Source organism: Balaenoptera ricei, chromosome 12 (assembly GCF_028023285.1).
Source record: "Balaenoptera ricei isolate mBalRic1 chromosome 12, mBalRic1.hap2, whole genome shotgun sequence".
Classification (NCBI taxonomy): Eukaryota; Metazoa; Chordata; class Mammalia; order Artiodactyla; family Balaenopteridae; genus Balaenoptera; species Balaenoptera ricei.
The window spans coordinates 36,870,467-36,890,768 of NC_082650.1; the positions used below are offsets into that span (position 1 = coordinate 36,870,467).

Consider the following 20,302-nt stretch of genomic DNA (forward strand, 5'->3'; position numbering starts at 1 on the left):
AATGTTAACTGTGATCAAATAGCACAAATAACAATGAGGTTATGCTTTATAGTTATTCAAGTATTCGTTTAAATGATAATGTATAAAGACGAAGTTAAAGTAAAACTAGTACAGTCATGATATAAATGATGTATAATGATGTATAATGTAAATCAGTACAGCCCTTTTAGAAGGTGATTTGTTAATATGTAACAATAGCTATAAAAATGTTCATTCTTTGACTCAGTAATCTTTCCCTTATTTATCCTAAGGAAAAATTCAAAAGAAGAAAAATGCTATGCACAGCATATGGTTACTGCAGTATTATTTATAATAATTAAAACTTGTAAAGACCTATATGTTCAACAACATATTAAGTTGGACCACAGATTTTGCTATTTTTAAGGGTCAAACTGGTCAACCTGATAGTTTGGCAGCTACATATGATTCAACCTAATTATTATGATTAAATGTATCAACCCAGACACTGAAAACCAGAGAGACATATATCAATGGATACAAATTAAGTGACGAAAAGTACAAAATTGAATTAACTATGAAAAGATGCTCTAACTTGTATGAGATCAGAAAAATGCAAATTAAGACATAGCATCATTTTACATCTATTAGTGTGGCAAAAATCAGAAAGCTGGATAATTCTAGTGTTGGCAAAGATGTGAACTGCTACTAGCAATGTAAACTGGTACAGCCATCCCAGCAAATTAAGTATATGTAGCCCGTATGAGTCAGCAAACTAACCACAGATATACATCCTCTCCCAGGAGATATCATGAAGTAACCTGCTGGAGGGTACACAGAACGACAGTATCTGTGGCAGTGGGGAGCAGGAGGGTAAGCAAAATATATCTAATTACTGCCTAGAATCCCAGTGCAAAACAAGCCAGAAGTATACACTGCGACATGTTTACATCGAGAGAAACAGAATGAGAGGTACAGAATGGTATCATTATGTATATTTTAAAAAGCTGTCCACAAAACAACTACACTCATTTTTCAAGGCCACATCCAGACAAAAGCCTATACACACTGAACACAATAGAATGGAGTGGAGCAGGGAGAGAAACGGGAGTGGGGAATGACGATAAAAAGGGACTCATGAATAAATAACGAAGGGCCCAGCTCTGACCAGTGATGACAAGCCACGCACTCTGAAGTGTGATTAACGCATCCCTCTACATCTGAGGTCCTACAACTCCCTACACCCACACGCAAACCAACAGTATCATTTCAACTACACAACAAATGTGGGTGAACTGGATGAGAGCTGGAAGGTAACACAGAAATATGAAAATAGTTCATTCACATGGGATTTACTGCCTTTTAAGTATTTCCTTTACCTTATTTTAAATTAAGAACCAAGAAAAAAAAAATAGATGCTGCTATTAGTATCCTTTTCTAGTCATTTGTAGAACCAGAGACACCCTGAAAAATCCCTCTGCTGTAAAAAATGACCTCCCTTCTGTCAGGTGACCGCATCTAAATTACTTCAGGAAGGTGAGCCTGTACTGACTGTGGTTTTCAGATCTCCAAATTCTGCAGATCAGGAGATTCCACAGAGCCTACTGAAAAATCCAATCACAGTATTCTACAACTCTTATCATCTACCTGGTGTTCATTCTTGTTAATATCTCAGCTCCACTCTCTGTCCCACACTCCTGCCCTTCTCTTTGTCACCATAAACAGCTGTCCCTTTAGGTCCTCGTGCTTTCAGCACAGTCTCTGCATGTCCTTCCGTAGGTGCTTCCTATTTCTAGAACCTAAGCTGCTGTTTCCCATCTGTGGCAGCTTCAGCCCATGCCCTTCCATAGGCTGTGCATAATCATCTCTGGTCCCAATGGGGGCATTGTTGTAAGCCACCAAATCATGAGAGTTTCCATACTGTTCAGCTGCCAAAGAAAGACAGGTGCTGGCTGAACTTTAAGGATAAACTTAACTATGTACACCTGAATTAGTACAAAAATTACTTTCCTTTGGCACAAGTAGGTAGGCCAGAAAAATGGCAATCACAGTAGTATTATTAAAAGAAAACAAAAACCCGCCAGAGTCTAAGATTTTGAAATACTTGAGGTAAAGACCGTAATGTACCCATCTTTGAGCATCCTGTGCCTTAATATGATACCCGTTATATACGCTTGCATGAACTTTCCAATATAGATCAATGAGCCTGACAAGTTTGATGGTCGGTAACATTTTCACTGATAGAGCATCACACCAGGAAAATCATCGGAACCAATCAAAGCCATGACCCGAACACTAAGTTTTACAGTTGACTGAATACAGAAAGCAGAGAAGTAACTGGCACATTCTAAGGACCCAAATGTCTTCATATCAGTATAGCCCAAGGAAAGGCTTCATATTACTTCCTAAATATTTTCTTGCAGTAAGTTTTCAAGATGGCCGGCTGCGTGTCTCAATAAGCGAAGTCCTGGATACCTTATCTAGATGGGTTCTGCAGCACATGGTCCACAAGGCACTGGGGAGAGCGGGGAAGAGACCCGAGCCTCCTTGGAAAGAGCTACTTTGCTGTGCTTCAGGAGGGGGCTCCGCCTCCAGCACTTCAGGTGAGGACTCATGGCCATCCACAAGGATGGAATTATCTCTCAATGACACCTGACGCCTCTACTTCAAGCTTTAGGCCTCCTCAGGCCCTTTACACCTATCCAAATTCGGATCCTTCCCCTGCTTACAAAAGCCTGAAGCAAATGATGTAAAAGTATCTACTGCCAGAGGAGAAAATTGGCCAGGTCATCCTCAGAAGCCATTCAGAACAAAGCAACTATACCTCCTCTTTGCCCCACCTTTGAAAAGTTTCAGAGCCAGTTTTTCCCACCCAGTAAGAATGTAACTGGGACAAAATTGACCAAAACCCTAGAAGAATGAAACATAAGCCCTTTTGCCTAACCTGTCTCGTTTCTCATAAATCCTGGAGGGGCTGAAACAGGGAACGGGGAGAACCCATGTTGACCTCAGGTGGACCTGATGTCCTGCCCACAGCCCTGCCTCCTCCTCCCTTCCCAGCCCACAGGAGGTCCAGGGATGTCCGGAAAACAAGGCTCTTGCCTCCTGCATCTGAGGAGATGCTAGATATGTTTACAGAAAGACTTTTCTCTCTCCATGTGTTGGGGCTAAAAGAAGGTGATGTTCAGGAGAATGTCCAGGGTCTGAAAAGGCATAAAAGTCGGATGTAAAGGAATCCTTTCACTAGGTGACCTGTGAAGTCGTGGAGGTTACAACTGCCAAGAGAATATCCGAGGTTTGAGAACAGAACCTAAGGAAGGCTTAGATTTGGGGGCGGGGGGGCGAAAAGAAGTGTGGCTGATTGACAGGTGGGGAGGATTGAAAAGATAGGAAAATGAGTGTAATGTCACAAAGGCGTGGAAAAAAGTTAAAGTTGTACTGACACTGTCAAATGTTACCCTGAGGATGAGAGATGGAAACCTGGAAACAGGTAACTGGGAGGTCACAGAGGTCCTGAGGTGAAAAGTGGAGGGATCTCAAGACAGATGGTGTTAACCCTGTCAGTAAAGTTATTTGCTAAAATGTAAGGAGGTGAAGACAGGACTGGGGGTTTAAGGGGTTGTGACATTTGGAAGAGTTATTGTGGCAAAGATCAGGTTTTAATAAAATGAATACCGAAAGAAGCAACGAGAAGAAGCAGTAAGGGTTCCCCCAGGGGTGGGTCTCAACATCAGGGTGACAGACCATGCAAGAAATAAGCAAATCCCCTGCTGTCATGGCCACCTCTGGGGTTAGGACATGCAAGCAGGGCAGCAGGAGCTCGAGGAGTGGTAGGTGAGGGGCACCGAGACGGGGTTAGGAGAATGACATGATGTGTTAGCTTCCTATTGCTACTGTAAGACATTACCACAAATCTAGTGGCTCCAAATAAAAAATAGACACAAACGTACTATCTTACAGTTCTGTATGTTCCAAGTCTGACGTGGGTCTCACCGGGCAAAATTCATGGCGTCAGCAGGCAGTTCTTTCCGGAGGCGATAGGGGAAGACTGGTTTCCTGGCCTGTTCACGTCAGAAGTAGCCCACTTTCCTCAACTCAAGGTCCCTCCCTCCAACTGCAAAGCCAGCAACACCAAGCCATGTGCTCTCATGCTGCCGTTTCTCTAGATCTTTCTCTTCTGCCACCTTCTTTCACTTTTCAGAACCCTCATGTTTATACTGGGCACCTGGATAATCCAGGATGTGCTCCTCCTTCAGGTCAGCTGATTAGCAACCTTAATTCCATCTACAACCTTAATTCGCCTTTGCTGTGTAACCTAATAGGTTTTGGAAATTAGGACACGGATATCTTTTGGGGAGGGTGGGAGGGCATGAGGGCATTATTCTGCCTACCACAGGTGGAGAACAGGTTTATGGGAAAAGATAAAAGAGGTTCAGATCTAAAGAGGGGATTTTTGAGGATTCAAGTAGTGATCTCAGGTGTGAATGTGAGTGTGCTGGGGAGAAGGGGAATAGGGGAAGGTGGATGGAGGTGTTCAGGAATGCAGCTCTGGTTATATGTTTCAGTTCTGGAAAAATTCCAGCAAGAATGAGACAATGTCAATGTCACTGAAACCTGAGCATCTGGCTCCTGGCACAGACCACTGGGGACTGAGTGAAGTCAGGACAGTGGACATTATCCATTATTGTACTTGAAAACAGAAACAAAGAGATACCTGTGAATTCCCTGGATCTTGATTCCATAAGCTCTACATAGATAGAGGAAGGATAGAAAAGTCAGTGTGTAGCTTTGTTTTTTCTATTATCAACTATCTGAACAAGCACAAACAGAACGTTGAAAATTATCAGGTTTTCAAATTATATCAGAACCAATTTTTCTCTGACCTTACATCTACCGGGTGTGTGTGCCCCTTCTTCCCTTATTCATCTTGAACAATCAATTCTCTCCCTTCCTTCCATCTCTATCATAAGACCATCTGAGTAGGTACACGAAGCTGAAAGCACAGGACCCACTACACACTTGTCTGAAGAGGAAGGATGGTTTCCATGGCATCCAAAAGATGTGGATTCAGACAGCAACAACTGTCTATCTCTCTCTAGATCTAAGAAAAGGGTACCCTGATTTGTAAACAGGAAAATCTGTTTCCAATGACAGACATAGCCCTAAACTGGGAACAGATGCATTTGGTTATGGCAATCTGATGATATTAATCAAAGTCAGGTCATGTGCCATTTCCCTTATGTCACCCAACATTTTTCTGATTATTATTTGGTTTTGGGGTCAAAACCAGCTGGGTTCACCAAGCAACCCTCATAGCTGTGCAATGTTAAACAAGTCACTTGAAATCTTTGTGCCTCCGTTTCCTTATCTGTAAAATGGAGACCTCACAATGTTGTTCAAAAGATTAAATGAGAAAATGGGCACAGTGTTTATCTCAGAGCCTGGCACAGAGTAAGTGTTTAACAAATGCAATTAATAATACTGCAGTCAACATAAGTAAACAGCAATTTGAACAGAGTAGGGTGGTAAAAGAATTATACCATAAGCAAAAGGTTTCATTCCAGAAATACGGGATATAGCATTAATGTGATAGATGATTATAAATTGCTTAAAGGAAAAAAACCATATCTGATCACTCTGATACATGTCAAAAAATCATCTGATGAAATTAAACAACGATTATTATATTTTTAAAAAGAATAAAATTTTTAAAAATCCAACTGTTAGAAAACTAAGAATAGGAGTGAATTTCCTTAACATGATGAAGAATGTTCAGTTGCTCTTTGATATTAATGAGAAATATGCTTCTGAAAAAGCAATGAAACCCTAAAGGTTGTATACCAAAAGCAATTTCCCCATAAGAACGAAAACTAAATGACTTCATGACATCACTTCCAGGACTGCAGCGCCTGGTTAGTTACCTAAATGCAGCCTGAACTAACACACTAGTGAGGCCGCCACCCCAGCCTTACAGAAGATTCCAGGATATGCAGTGGGAGGGATACCCACAGGCACTGCCCAAGCTCCACCCATTCTTTTTATTCCTGTTGTTCTACGAAGACAAGTGCCTGAGAGCACTTCCAGCAAAGCTTTTAAGGCTTCTGGGCATAGTATCTCCCAGTCCACTAAATTACAACAAAGAGGCTAACCTTATGTGAGGCAAGGCTAAACCACAAGTACTCAAGGTCATAAAAATAAACTCTGTAGTGGAGATGAAAGCAGAAACACTTCAAACATAAGGAGACAGCTTGGAAATCCCGAGGAGGAAGAGGGAACCCCTGCCCTTTACTGGAGGCCACCTTTTAGAGCCCTGAAAGGCAACATGTGTGCAGAATGGACTCCATGTGCCCACTTGTTCCCCAATGGTCTCTAGAATTAAGCACTATAAACACTATTCTAAATCCTCCTAAAGCATGCCTGAGTAAACAGATGAATTCTTATAGCAGAAACCAAAAGCAAATATAAAAAGTAAAACACTAACTAAAATAAATACAGGAATTCCTACTATCATAGTTTATACTCAACTTTGTTCTGGAATCTCTAGTCATAAAAAAGTTTTAAATACTGAAAAGAAAGAAATGAAAATTTGATTATTAGCAGATGAATTAATTATCTGCCTCAAAAGCCAACATCATAAAAACATCCAGAAATCATAAAACTGTTCAGTAAGGTGACCAGATGTAGCAATCTTTTATACTTGTGATAAAAACTATTTGGAAAAGTTCCAGCATAATGGTATCAAACTAGAAAATATCTAGCAATAAATACAGCAAGATAATGGCAAGAGATATATTAAAAAAGTTTTAAAGGTTCTCTGAAGTATACAAATGGAAGCTTGAATACAGGGTGGTGCATATAATGTTCCTAAATAGGAAACATCATTCTTGTGAATATTTCACTTTCTCTTCAAATTAATTTTTAAATTATATGCGATTTAGGTCAAAAATTTAAAAACATTTTGGAGAAGGGAAACGTGTCAAACTGTTAACCAGGCATAAATATATAAGACTAGAAGCTAAATACATTAAGACTATCCAAAATTATTTTTGAAAGAGAAATGAGGGTAGGTATACTGTATTGATGTTAAAACACACAATTATAAAGCCATAGCAATTAAAACATTGTGGTGAAATAACTAAAAATCAGAGCTGTATTGAAAGAATTTCATGTAAAATAAAGGTACCTTTATAAACCAGAAAAGAAAAGGCTGAGTTTTCACATAAATGTCTAACTTATTGTTATAGAGGAGGCTCTGGCATCAGGCAGACAGACAAGTCCTTGTCCGCCCCTGGCTCACTGTGTGACCTTGAACAAGTGACTTTACTTAATGAAAGCAGTTTCCCAGCGTGTAAAATGGGAATGCCAACTGGACTCTCACAGAGAGTTCCTGTAGGGATTAGATAAGGCAATTCGATCAGGTAAAGTGCTCCACAATGTACGGAAAAAGGGCTCAGGAAACCTTACGGATTATTATTCAATGATGTTGGTGAACACGAGCTAACATTTAGAGAAAAACCCAGATCACCCTCAAATCAGTGCAGAAGGATCAAAGATTTAATAGTAAAAAGTCAAGTCATAAATGTCTTTGAAGAAAATACAGGACTTGTCTTTGATTAAAGAATTCACATCTTCTCTACTACACACTTCTCTATGCACACTTCCTATATTATTGATCTGCCTCTGTCAAGAGTGCAATTAAAACATTCCATATGATTATTTAGGATTCTAAGGGTAACTTCTGGAATACCTGATCATTAACTGTTAACAGTAAAAGTTTAAACAGCTGTGCCCTGCGGAGCCGTCCTCTCCCGAGCCTGGAGAGGGTGGGAACATGAGGAAGAACTCTGTACTCAGTGTAAACTCCTTGTTTCATCCTCAGTCGACACAAAGGGAAACAGCTTGCAGTAGATGTTATTTTCCTTCCTTCAAGCACATCACAGGCACTACAGTCCTTGATTAAAATGAGTCACACTGACGTAAAACCTAGACTGTAAGAAGGGCAGAGGAGTTGTCTATCACGGAACGTTTTACCTCAGAGCCCAATGCCACCCTCAGCTCTGAGCAAGCCCTCAACTGTCTGTAGAATGAATGGAAGGTAGCTTTGCTCACCACTGTACCACCAATGCTGTACTGTGGAATGAATGAACTAGTCTCACACTGACTCTGAGGAACCAGGTTATTTCAGTTGTTCTCTCAGCATTTGATTTCGTTGTAAAACCAGTGAGTGCTCTGAATGTAACTATGTATGTGACTAGGTCAAGTAGTTAAGCCCAGAGAGAACTTCCAACCTTATCATCACTCCTTATAGCTCAGGGGAAAAGGTAATTCCACGTACAGTCAACTTTTTCTTCCTTACTAAGATACAACAATGTTCTTGAGGCAGTGGACAAGACACTAAAATGTGATTTAATTTTCGCCTTATTTTTCTCTCGGAGTTGATTCAGGAGAAGCAGAAAGATGGGGGAGGTTTCACTCGGGCTTTGGTACCAGAGACCTTGGCTTAAACCCTGCTTCATGCTGAGCTGTGGTGGGAGCTTCTGCAACTTTTTCAGCTTCTAGATTTTCTCATTTATAGAATAGGCTACTACTGCCTGCAGTAGATCGTGATAAGTAGAAAATTAAAGAATGAAATAAAGCATCTAGCCCACAGGAGACACTCACCCAAAATCCCCACAGATTCTTTCTGCTCTCCCTCATGTCTGGTGCTGCTTCTCCTCTCCTTCTCACCTTCCTTCCCACCCTCTGAAAAACTCTTTCAAAATGTCTTTTTTCTTTTTTATAAATGGATCAAGGGCTTAACTGAGTGAATTTAAGCTTTAGGAGAAAATTTAGGAAACATGAAAACCAATTCTATATGAATCAAAACTATCTGTGGTCATTTTAAAATACAGTTGAATGAAAGAAGAAAATACCAATCACCCATTTTACCCCCATTCAGAGAGAAACAATGTTTGCATTCTGGTAAATATACTTCCAACAGCTCTCCTTCTTTTACACAAAGATGGAATTGTAGTCTATACACTATTGTCAACCTGCTTTTCTACTGTAACAATATTTTGTGAAAATTTCCCACGTCATTAACTGTTTTTCTTCATCATTAAAAAACGGTGGGGCTTCCCTAGTGGTCCAGTGGTTAAGAATCTGCCTTCCAATGCAGGGGACGCGCTTTTGATCCCTCCTCGGGGAACTAAGATCCCACATGCCGCGGGGCAACTAAGCCTGCACATTCTGGAGCCCGCGCGCCACAACTAGAGAGCCCGCATGCCGCAACTAAGACTCGATGCGGCCAAATAAATAAATATTAATAAGTAAATAATTATTTTAAAAAACATATATTGAAAACCAAAAAATGGCGCATAGTATTCCATTTAAAGTTATTTTAATTTTCCCACTATTTTAAACATGCAATGATAGTCACTGTGGTCAAATCCACTACGCTCATGATCATTTCCTTAGGGTAAGCTTCTGCAAACAGAATTGTTGGGGAAAAGGGTGTGCAAAAGTAAAGCTCTTGATAAAAATGGCCAAACTGCCTTCCAAAAAGATCTGACCACATTCCTCCTATCAGTGTTTTCCCCTTGCACTCTCCCCAGTTCACTTCTAATTTGATTTTTCAAAATCACTCAAACTGAAAAATCACTAACCCTATTTAGTCTAATCTGTTGTCCTTCCCTTGGCCCCAACCACATCTGAGTGTTTCTCTAAAAGTGAGATTTCTCATAATACGAACGTGATATCACACGACGGACTGAGCAGGAAACAAGACTTGCAAGATGCAGACCACTATAGTCATAAGAGGACTAGACTCTCAGCTGGAACTAATACAGCAGGTTTTGTCAAACACAGCTGCTGCACTAGGTGACTAGAATGGATTACAATATACTGCATTAACGGGAGGGCTGGAGCTGTGAGGCAAAGGAAGGAGGTTCCCTTGAGCGAAACCCAGCCAGTTAGCAGGGCCTGGGGGCTGTGGGAATGGGGAGACGTTGGTCAGAGTACAAACATCCAGTGATAAGATGAATAGGTTCTGAGGATCTAATGAACAGCATGGTGATCATAGTTAAATACTGTATGCTATACTTACAAGTTGTTAAGAGAGCACTTCCTACATGTTCTTACCACATAAAAGAAATGGTAATTATGTGACCAGATGAAGGTGTTAGTGAATGCTAGGGTGGTAATCATTTTGCAGTATATCCATGTATCAAATTAACACATTGTATACATTAACCTTACACAATTTTATGTCAATTATATCTCAGTAAAGCTGGAAAAAAGAATTCTGATGCCTTTTTATATTCCTACTTATAGTCATGTTTACAATCATTATTATGTACTTTTAATTTTATGTTTTATTAGTTGCAATGCTGACCACCAATTCTTTTATAAAATGACTTTTTCAGGACCTCCCTGGTTAAGAATGAGCTTGCCAATGCAGGGGACATGGGTTCCATCCCTGGTCCGGGAAGAACCCACATGCCTCGGAGCAACTAAGCCCGTGCGCCACAACTACTGAGCCTGCGATCTAGAGCCCACGCGCCGAAACTGCTGAAGCCCGCGCACTCTAGGGCCCACGTGTCGCAACTACTGAGCCTGCATGCTGCAACTACTGAAGCCCATGCACCTAGAGCCGCTATCCACAAGAGAAGCCACCGCAATGAGAAGCCCTCGCACCGCAATGAAGAGTAGCCCCTGCTCGCCACAACTAGAGAAAGCCTGCACACAGCAAGAAGACCCAACACAGCCAAAACTAAAAAATAAATAAATAAATAAAAATGACTTTTTCATTCTTGAGGACTACATTTTGACATGTGTCTCAGAAAAAAACATCACTCCCTCTCAGTAACTTTATTTTAAGAAAGGTATGATACAAAAGGTATGTTTCCTGAAACCTTAGTATGTCTGAGGATGTCCTGTTGTCTTTGAGTCTGAAAAACAACTTTTACTTCACAATTCTGAAGGAGATTTAATTCCTCTGGTGTTCACTGCTGTGGAAAAGTCTGTGCCTCTCTTCTCTGCTCCTTTGTAGGGAACATTTTGTTAAGTTTTTTGTGGTTTTTTTTTTTTTTTTTGCCTGTTTGTTTTTCTGTTTGTTTTTACCATTTATCCATAACCTGTAAACATTTGCCACATTTAGGTGCAGAGTTTTCCCCTTAATTTTGCTTAAATATGATGAGCTATTTGATTTCAAGTCAGATACGAGTTTCAGCTCATGAAAGCATTCTTGTTATCTTACACTATGTCTGATTACTGCTTCCATTCCCATTGTTCTGACCTCCTCACCAAGAACACCTTTGATTCCTAGGCCCTTCACTTATGCCTCCCATATCTGTCATCTTCTCTCTTAACGCTTGCATTCTTTCTGTGATGATCCTTTGCATTCTGGGGGCACTTGTCAGATTGGACCTGTTCACCACCTAGGCTTTCATGGTATGACTTCACTTTAAACATTAGTCTGACTTCCTTGATGGCCCCAAGAAGCACAACCCTAATTATTTCCATCCTAATAATTTCAAGTTATTTTATACCCAAGTCCCTGAAGTCTTTATACACTGCTTGATTAAAAAAAAATGAATAAAGGGCTTCCCTGGTGGCGCAGTGGTTGGGAATCTGCCTGCCGATGCAGGGGACACGGGTTCGAGCCCTGGTCTGGGAGGATCCCACATGCCGCGGAGCGGCTGGGCCCGTGAGCCACAATTACTGAGCCTGCGCATCTGGAGCCTGTGCTCCGCAACAAGAGAGGCCACGATAGTGAGAGGCCCGCGCACCGCGATGAAGAGTGGCCCCCACTTGCCACAACTGGAGAAAGCCCTCGCACAGGAACGAAGACCCAACACAGCCATAAATAAATAAATAAATAAAATTTAAAAAAAAAAATGAATAAGGTTCTTGATATTCTCTTTCCACATCAAAGTCCATTTTAATCCTTTAATTTGAGCTCTAAAGCACTAGAATGATCATTACTTTTGAACAGAGGAGTCATGCTAGTGTATGTTTGTGGTTTGACCTACTTTTATGTTTAGGAATTAATTTATCAGAATAGCACATCTTTGGCTTTCTGAACTTGCTAAGTGAAACAAAGATAAGCAACAGATAGGAAATCTTCACACACGTGGTTAAAAAATACCCTAAGAAAAAGTAATCTGTATGAGGAAAAGTGTCAGGGTTGCCATCATGAGAAGTAATTCAAGAGTTGGTTACTTTCATCCTGTAGCAAACCCCAAAAATGTTTAACGAAGGAAAAGTGGAGAATTTCATTTATTTTACTCTTGTTAAGTTCCTTTTGAACTCAGGAGGGAAAACTATGATGTGAAATGATTTAGACATTGCAGATTTATTATTGAAAAGCTAAATTCATTCTTCTACACTGCAGAGGTTTTCTCTAAATAAATCTTTATTGCAATAACCACAAAACTGACCAAACTCTTACCTAAGTACTTTCTGTTTGTTAAAGTAACCTCCCAATTCTCTTACAATATCTACTTTACTACCCAGGATTCTTAGTATTAACCTTTTATATTAAAACACTACAAAAACATAGTGATATATTTTATCCCAATTTAGGCTTGCCTCCCATATTTATAAAATTTCTCTATCTCTTTCAGGTCTTACATCTAGATATCTGTGTTTCAGTTAAAGAACTTCCCACTGAGACATTATCCACATTTGTAAAATTCCCATTCCTATCTCCACTTCCATAGAAGCAAAGATGTGTACTATTCTAAGATTAAGGAATAATGTATTCCTTTAATGTAAGAGAATTTTGAGATATAATTCATGCAACTTAATATATTTTGATATTGTAATATGGACCAAACATCTTTTGAAACATATGTAAACATTCCTACTACTTGTGTCAAACTTAACTATAACTTAATAGCTAATTTTGAAAAATACATTAACATTGTTAAAATATAAAATTATAAAAATATATTATCAAACAATTCCTTAAGGGTTTATATAAATAAATAGAATAAGTGAATAAGGAGCCCTATATAACAGTAAATACAAGTGCAAGCATAGAAGGGTTGAGTTCACTTATGTTAGAAGCTTTCGTGTGGAAGCTTACCGTGTGCCCCGTGCTACACTAGGTGCTAGATCTAGATTTATCTGATGCCACCTGCCTCGATGTAATTAATCCACTTCCTTTCTCCTACTTCCCTTCTCAAAAACAAAACACTTTTTGAATTGGCACCATTTTGTTACAAGGCAATTCTAGTGACTCAGTCTTTCCATAACATCTTTTATCAGTATCTTAGCTGTAGTGTTTTTCGAAGTGGTAGGAGAGAGTAATGAATTACTACCCAAGGCTTACATGAGGCACAGATAAATCTAATTTAATAAGTAAAAAACATTATTTTGTCAAAATATGCTTCCTTAAATCAGGTAGGTAATGTTATAGATGTGGAAATAGATACCTACAGAAAGTAATCATTTTCTTTTATATTGATGATAGAACTTTACATTTATTTAACGTTCTTTTTCTAAAGCCCTTGGGTTTGCTCTATTACATTATTCAGTTCTCTATAATGTTCTGATTAATATTAAAAATAAATTTAAACTGTGTAATGTGCAAGAACATAAAGAAAACAAAACTCCTTTGCAATTTCTGTACCCAGAGAAAACAATAATCAACATATTGTTATAGATCCTTCCAGTCTGTTTTTCTATAAGTTATCATTTGTCATCCATTAACTTTTTATTTATTTATTTTTGGCTGCGTTGGGTCTTTGTTGCTGTGCGCGGGCTTTCTCTAGCTGCGGCGAGCAAGGACTACTCTTCGTTGCGGTGTATGGGCTTCTCATTGCAGTGGCTCCTCTTGTTGTGGAGCACGGGCTCTAGGTGCGTGGGCTTCAGTACTTGTGGCTCGTGGGCTCTAGAGCACAGGATCAGTAGTTGTGGCGTACAGGCTTAGTTGCTCCGAGGCATGTGGGATCTTCCCGGACCAGGGCTCGAACCCACGTCCCCTGTATTGGCAGGCGGATTCTCTACCACTGCACCACCAGGGAAGTCCCTCCATTAAATTTTTGTTTTGACTTTCTGTGCATTCCCTGGATTACTTCTTTTACACATATTTACCTCACACCTTTAAGAAGCAATTTCCAGGCCTTTCACCTAAAATCCAGGTCCTTCTAGACAAATCCATTTGGTACCTCTAAAATACCTCCAAACACAAATTCATTATTTTCCTTCTTTCTTCTTGAGTTTTCCAGTTTGTCAGTTCTTGACTCTGTTCTTTTTCTCCCTCACACACTACATTGGTCACCAAATACTGCTGTTTCTATGAGCAAATCTCTCCTTAGGGTGCTGTTTCCCTTCTGCCCCAGTCTCCAACCTACCTTCAGGCTCACTTCCACCCATTGTCCTTAGATTTATCCTCTTAAAACAGACAGTTAATGGAGTTCCCCCAGCGGCTTCCCACTGATACAGGATAAAGTCCAAATCCTTAATATGGCTGACAAGATCCTCCCATTTTAGCATCTCTCCTCCCCAGACTAGAGCCACCAAAAGAACTTGGACTAGAATTACTTTTGACTTGAGGTCTAATACTCCACCTAGTGGTACGGGACAACATTCTGGGATGGGAATCTAGGAAATATGCCATGTCAGCCCTATGAGATCAAGCAAACCTGCCAACACAGCTGTCTGTCAGCTAGAGTCAGATGCGAAAAGGGACAAGGAACCCTGGCGCTCAATGGCCCACCTAGTAGTTTTCTATAAGCACTGGATTCTCCTAAGAAAATGCCTCAAACCTCCAAACCATTGTTATCATTGCCATTCTTGAGAGAAAATGAAAAGCTACAATGGCATCTCTTTACTTAACTGTCACCAAATAAAATCACAGGATAATTCTGACTCAACTATTGTAATGTTGCCTACATCCTTCCAGAATTTTCATGAAACTCAAACAAATCACAGTATTCGTTCATCTATGTACATGTCATCCATTCAATGCACATTTAAAGAGCACCTGTAATGCAGATACTACACAAAGCTAATAATACAGGGTCCAAGCCAAGGCAGCCTGTAAACAGGAGAGCAGATAAATAAATCCATGATGACAATGCAAAAGGGAAGTCTAACCTGTCCAGGGACAGGGAGGGCTTCCTGGAAGAAAAGATGACTGAGGTGATTTGGTGAAGTCTAGTAAGAGTTAGTTAGGTAAAGAGCAGAGTGAAGGGTACTGTTTCACATTCAAAGTGTTACACATGCAACAGAGTGCAGCACGTTAAAAAGCGATCCCAAAGCAGCATCTGCAGTTAGTACAGCGTCATGAAAAAAGAAATCTCAATGGATAGGACTCTATCAACCTCCTTCAGGGAAACCCTACAGAGCAAAATGTCTCCATTTAAAAATACTTCTTAAGCAGCAGCATTTAAAGTAGGATGAGAAAAGATAGTATTTTAAACTGCACAACTGTAAAAAACCACACATTTTCAAATGTCCAATGTGTACACTGTAAAAGATGTGAAATGCAACTTTCCTTACTCCTCTTTCCCTTTTAGGGATAATACTCAACACTTAAAATTTTAAGAGGAAGTTTATTAATCACACAGAAGTCTCTTTCAATAGGTTGACAGTTACAGCTTTTTATAAAATGCTGAATGGCTTCAGATTAAAAGCATCCATGAAGCTATGTAATATATGACATAATCACGGGAACCCACTGGAATACTACAAACCACAGGCTTTCCACTGCAGATACCTCATCTGCCTCTGTTGGAGCAATGCCAGCAAAACCTCATTTATAACCATCCCAATGGCAGCCCACCTTTATCTTTGATGAGCACTAGTAGAGAGTTATATTAACACAGAGACAAGATCTGTCCCCCGGTAACTTTGGCATCAACTGGGACCAAGTGCCTGCTACCAGCCCAGGTTTCATATACTGGACTGCAGTTTGTTCTCAGAGACCTCCTTAGTCTTCTATCTCTGAGCCTAGCGATCTCAAGTACACTGTAACCCATGTGCCACATCAAGTTTCATCTCCTGGTTCCCTTTCTTTGCATTCTTTTTTTTTTTTTTTTTTTTTTTGGCTGCGCTGGGTCTTCGTTGCTGTGAGCGGGGGCTACTCCTCGTTGTGGTGCGCAACCTTCTCATTATGGTGGCTTCTGTTGTTGTGAAGCATGGGCTCTAGGTACACAGGCTTCAGTAGTTGTGGCCCACGGGCTCAGTAGTTGTGGCTTGTGGGCTCTAGAGCGCAGGCTCAGTAGTTGTGGTGCACGGGCTTAGTTGCTCCGCGGCATGTGGGATCCTCCTGGACCAGGGTTCGAACCCATGTCCCCTGCACGGGCAGGCGGATTCTTAACCACTGTACCACCAGGGAAGTCCCTTTGCATTCTCTTTTGAACATACTCCAGGCCTGCGTGCGATAGGAGCAGTAGGTATGAGACGGATGGTAAAGTAAAGCAGGATCATCACCCCCATCGTGCTAGACAAGCCACCTGTGCTAATGCAGCTGCAGATGCAATGACTGTCCTCAGAAACTACATGATACTGTGGACTCATTTTAAGATTCCCCTCAGCTACAACTCTCAAGTCATCATCATCGTGGTCTTTTTTTTTTTTAACCAATGGATGCTAGGCCATTTCTCCTCCATTTCCTATTGCCTAGGAAACAGTGCAGGCATTTCAATCAACATTTTTATGGACATGTCTATAAATATTAAGAAAAATATTTCTCATACAAGGAAAGTGACCATTCATTTAATAAATATTTATGAGCAGACACAATGTGCTAGACACTGTGTTAGATGCTGGGAACATAAAATTAAACAAGACACACCAACATTATTTAATTGTTATTCCCTTTAAACAAGATTATATATATATATTATATATATATATCTTTACACAAGATTTATATATATTTATATAAATATAAATTATTATATAATTGTTCCCTTTACACAAGATTATATATTATATATATACACACACACACATAGTAGCTGCTCAATAAACTGTTACTATTATTATATATTATGACCAGTTACAAATTATCATTTTTTAAAAACTATTACAGATTTTTTAAATGAAAATACTGCAAAGTTGCCACCAATACTCACCAATACTATAATATCTCTTTAGTTCTGTACGCCTGATCTCCTTTAACTGATTACTTTTTCTCTTTTTTTTCTCATCAGTAATATATTCCTCTTCCACAGCAATGTTGCACATGTCTTGTTCTAAAATGACTGTACTAGCATCTTCTTTTCCAGAATGAGTCCTTGTAGCCATAGCTGAGGCTGTCTCTGCATTTTGTTTGGCTTGCTTTTTCTTTTTCAATCTAGGTATGAGAAAAAAAAAAAAAGGAAAAACATTGGAGAAATAATTTGCTAAGAGAAATCATATTAATTTCATGCTACTGGGCTTTGAGAAACTAATTAACTGATATTGAAAACTTTATATTACTGTTAATTACACTTTCCTGTTATTTTTTTTTTAATCACTTAAAAATTCTTATGTGGAGATCTGTGGCCTTTCCTCAGTTTTATGTCCCGCATACTTATGTCTCAAAAAAAATCACTGGGAAATGCTTTAGACCTGAGGAAATAGTAGATTCTTCTATAGGCTATAAAATGTTGGGTATTTTTTATCAAGATATGCAGCTACCCTACTACAATGCCATGTTTAGGTGTTACGTTTTTTTTTAAGTGTTTCTGGTTTCAAGGGTACCTTTGGACTAATGGGCAAGCACATTTATAAAAACAAATCCTTTATAATTGGCTCACACACTGAGTAGAAAGGTTTGGCAAGGTATGAACTGGTTCAGGTCTGAGTAATTCCTTTCCTTTACACATATGATAGTAGTCGTGAAGAAAGAGCTGCATTTCCTGAGATAGAAAATGCCACAATGACAACATATAGTTGTTATGATTACTAATATAATAGCTGACTGATATATTAGTTAACATATTTGATGTTTTCAATTCATTTCTAAGTCAAAGACGTGTAACAGAAGAAATTTATCATAATTCACTGAAATCCAGTAACTCAAAATATTTTCCAGTTGATGTATCAATCTGGTTAACCGACGTGTCACTCTGTACTCACTAGTCCTTCTTAAGAATGTTTTTACCACCCCAGAATGTAACGAATAAGGGCCTTGGCCTCTACTATATGTGGCAGTCTGGTCATATATAAACATTTTTAAAATTAGGATCATTTTCCCCCCTTCTATCTAGGCACAGTTGGCTTTCTCACACGCATGTCTATTTCCTTTGCTCTCTTGAGCATCTATACAATTTGATGTTGGGCAATGGATGAAATGTTTTGGGAGAAAAAGGAGATAACTGTAGGATCAAACAGGGACTAAGGTTTGATTTTATGCTGATTTGCTCTGTAATGTTGGAAAAAGTAATTTAACAGTCTAAAGAGGTCCCTCACGAAGGCTTAGCTATCTAACGGGGTCTTTTATTAGGATCAATTGAAAAAATATGTGTCAATAGTAAAATACAAACAAACAGAAACAGTAGAATATACCCAAATGCAATCACAGGATGACATGAGAACTAAGCATGGTATAGTTCATGCTTAGTTCAAAAAGTTCATGGTATAGTTCAAAAACTCAGCTTTTGAGATAAAGGTACCATACCATGTGCTAACAAAACATTTCAACTAAGCTGTTATTCACTGAGCAGCCAAGTTCTTATATTTTCATTAGCTAATAAATGAGTATATGGCCAAGGAGAAAGGAGAGCTGGAAAAAAATCATAAATGAATATATTCCCCATCTCTTAGCTTAGCTCCCTCTTTAGGTTTACTTGTTCAAAAAACAAATAAGAACACAAACTAAGCAAAATTGGAAACTCATAAAAAGGAATTATATCCAGTAAGCATGTTTTTATTTTCTATCCTCAGATTTTAAACTCTTTTTTTCTGGTGAAAGAGTAGGTGGCTCTTTGCAAAGGTGAGTCAGATAATGCTCCTAATAAAACAATTTCTCTCTCGATCAAGATTTCTGTATGAGGCTGAAATTAATATGCAGTAACCTGGATATCACACAGAGATCAGCTCTTTGCTTAGGGAGGTCTATGCAAAGAGCTGATCGCTGTATCCAGAAGGACATGCTGATCTTGTTCTGATATACTTGTTTAACAAAAACATGCTTGAGATGAACATTACTGCCCACTTCCAAAAATGATTCCTTCCAGGGAGGAGAGAAAAAGAGACTTCAAAAATTAGTTCTGTGCAGACTGAGATATGTTGCTGCTTCTTACTCTCCTGAATTTTTCTACTGTAAGTTAATTTAAATGTCCTCATTTCACTGTTCCCACTATAATTAAACTCACTCAGATCTAGGGCACATGTTTTGATGAACAGCAGCACTGCTGGAGACATCTCATTAGAGACTGATTTTCACACGTGGAAATAACAAAATGGGATACATTGTTTCATTCATTCTCCCCCCTTTCCACACAGACCATTATTGTCAACCCATACAGCCAAACATAGTTGTTATTTCAGAAAGAAAAAAAAAAGCTAGATAATAGCAATACCAAACTTGTTTAACAGAAGACAGTACAATTTAACACTTCAGTAATTTTACAATCAGCTACATCTTTTGCTTTGACTAGAGAACTCATGAGAATTTGTTTCTCTGGAGGTTATCAATACGAGTGGAACATTCTGATCTTGTAACTGGAAATCATATGTGAGTTCTGGAAGCCCACTGTAAAATCCTTCCCCAAAGCATGGAAATACATTGTTAACAATTTTCTAAAGGGGGTAACTGCCAATCTGATAAATGTGGTATAGTTAATGCTCTTCAAACATTCCTTTTTAGGGCTTTTATCTTTTAAGCCTTCCCTTTTGTTCTTCGAACCAATATCATTCTAAGACATTCTCACAAAAGGGTTTTGTTATTACTAAATTGAGATAACTGGAAACAAAAAGTTACATAAGAAAATAAACTCCCTTTATTTCACCAATGCTTTTTTTTTTTTTTTTTTTTAATTTATTTTTGGCTGTGTTGGGTCTTCGTTTCTATGCGAGGGCTTTCTCTGGTTGCGGCGAGTGGGTGTCACTCTTCATCGCGGTGCGCGGGCCTCTCACTGTCACGGCCTCTCTTGTTGCGGAGCACAGGCTCCAGACGCGCAGGCTCAGTAGTTGTGGCTCACGGGCCCAGTTGCTCCGCGGCATGTGGGATCCTCCCAGACCAGGGCCCGAACCCGTGTCCTCTGCATTGGCAAGCAGATTGTTAACCACTGCGCCACCAGGGAAGCCCTCACCAAAGCTATTTTAATGGCCCCAAATGTACACATTTATATGGTGGACTAAAAAAATTACCTGGGGGGCTTCCCTGGTGGTGCAGTGGTTGAGAATCTGCCTGCCAATTCAG

General features: G+C 39.5%; 1 protein-coding gene and 1 long non-coding RNA gene across 7 annotated transcripts in view; one reads left to right on the forward strand and one right to left on the reverse strand.

The window, feature by feature from the left end:
* Nucleotides 1–10,690, forward strand: part of LOC132375931 (uncharacterized) — an 85,480-nt gene extending 74,790 nt beyond the window's left edge. Inside the window, exons 3-4 of the long non-coding RNA XR_009506162.1 lie at nucleotides 2,382–2,561; nucleotides 10,362–10,690. This is a non-coding gene — a long non-coding RNA (uncharacterized LOC132375931). The remainder of the gene's footprint in view (nucleotides 1–2,381; nucleotides 2,562–10,361) is intronic.
* NCOA7 (nuclear receptor coactivator 7) overlaps nucleotides 1–20,302 on the reverse strand; it is a 153,592-nt gene that overhangs the window by 62,443 nt on the left and 70,847 nt on the right. For all 6 annotated transcript variants that reach the window (XM_059941274.1, XM_059941275.1, XM_059941276.1 and 3 more), the window contains one exon: nucleotides 17,028–17,248. In XM_059941274.1, coding sequence (XP_059797257.1) covers nucleotides 17,028–17,248 — 221 coding nt within the window. The remainder of the gene's footprint in view (nucleotides 1–17,027; nucleotides 17,249–20,302) is intronic.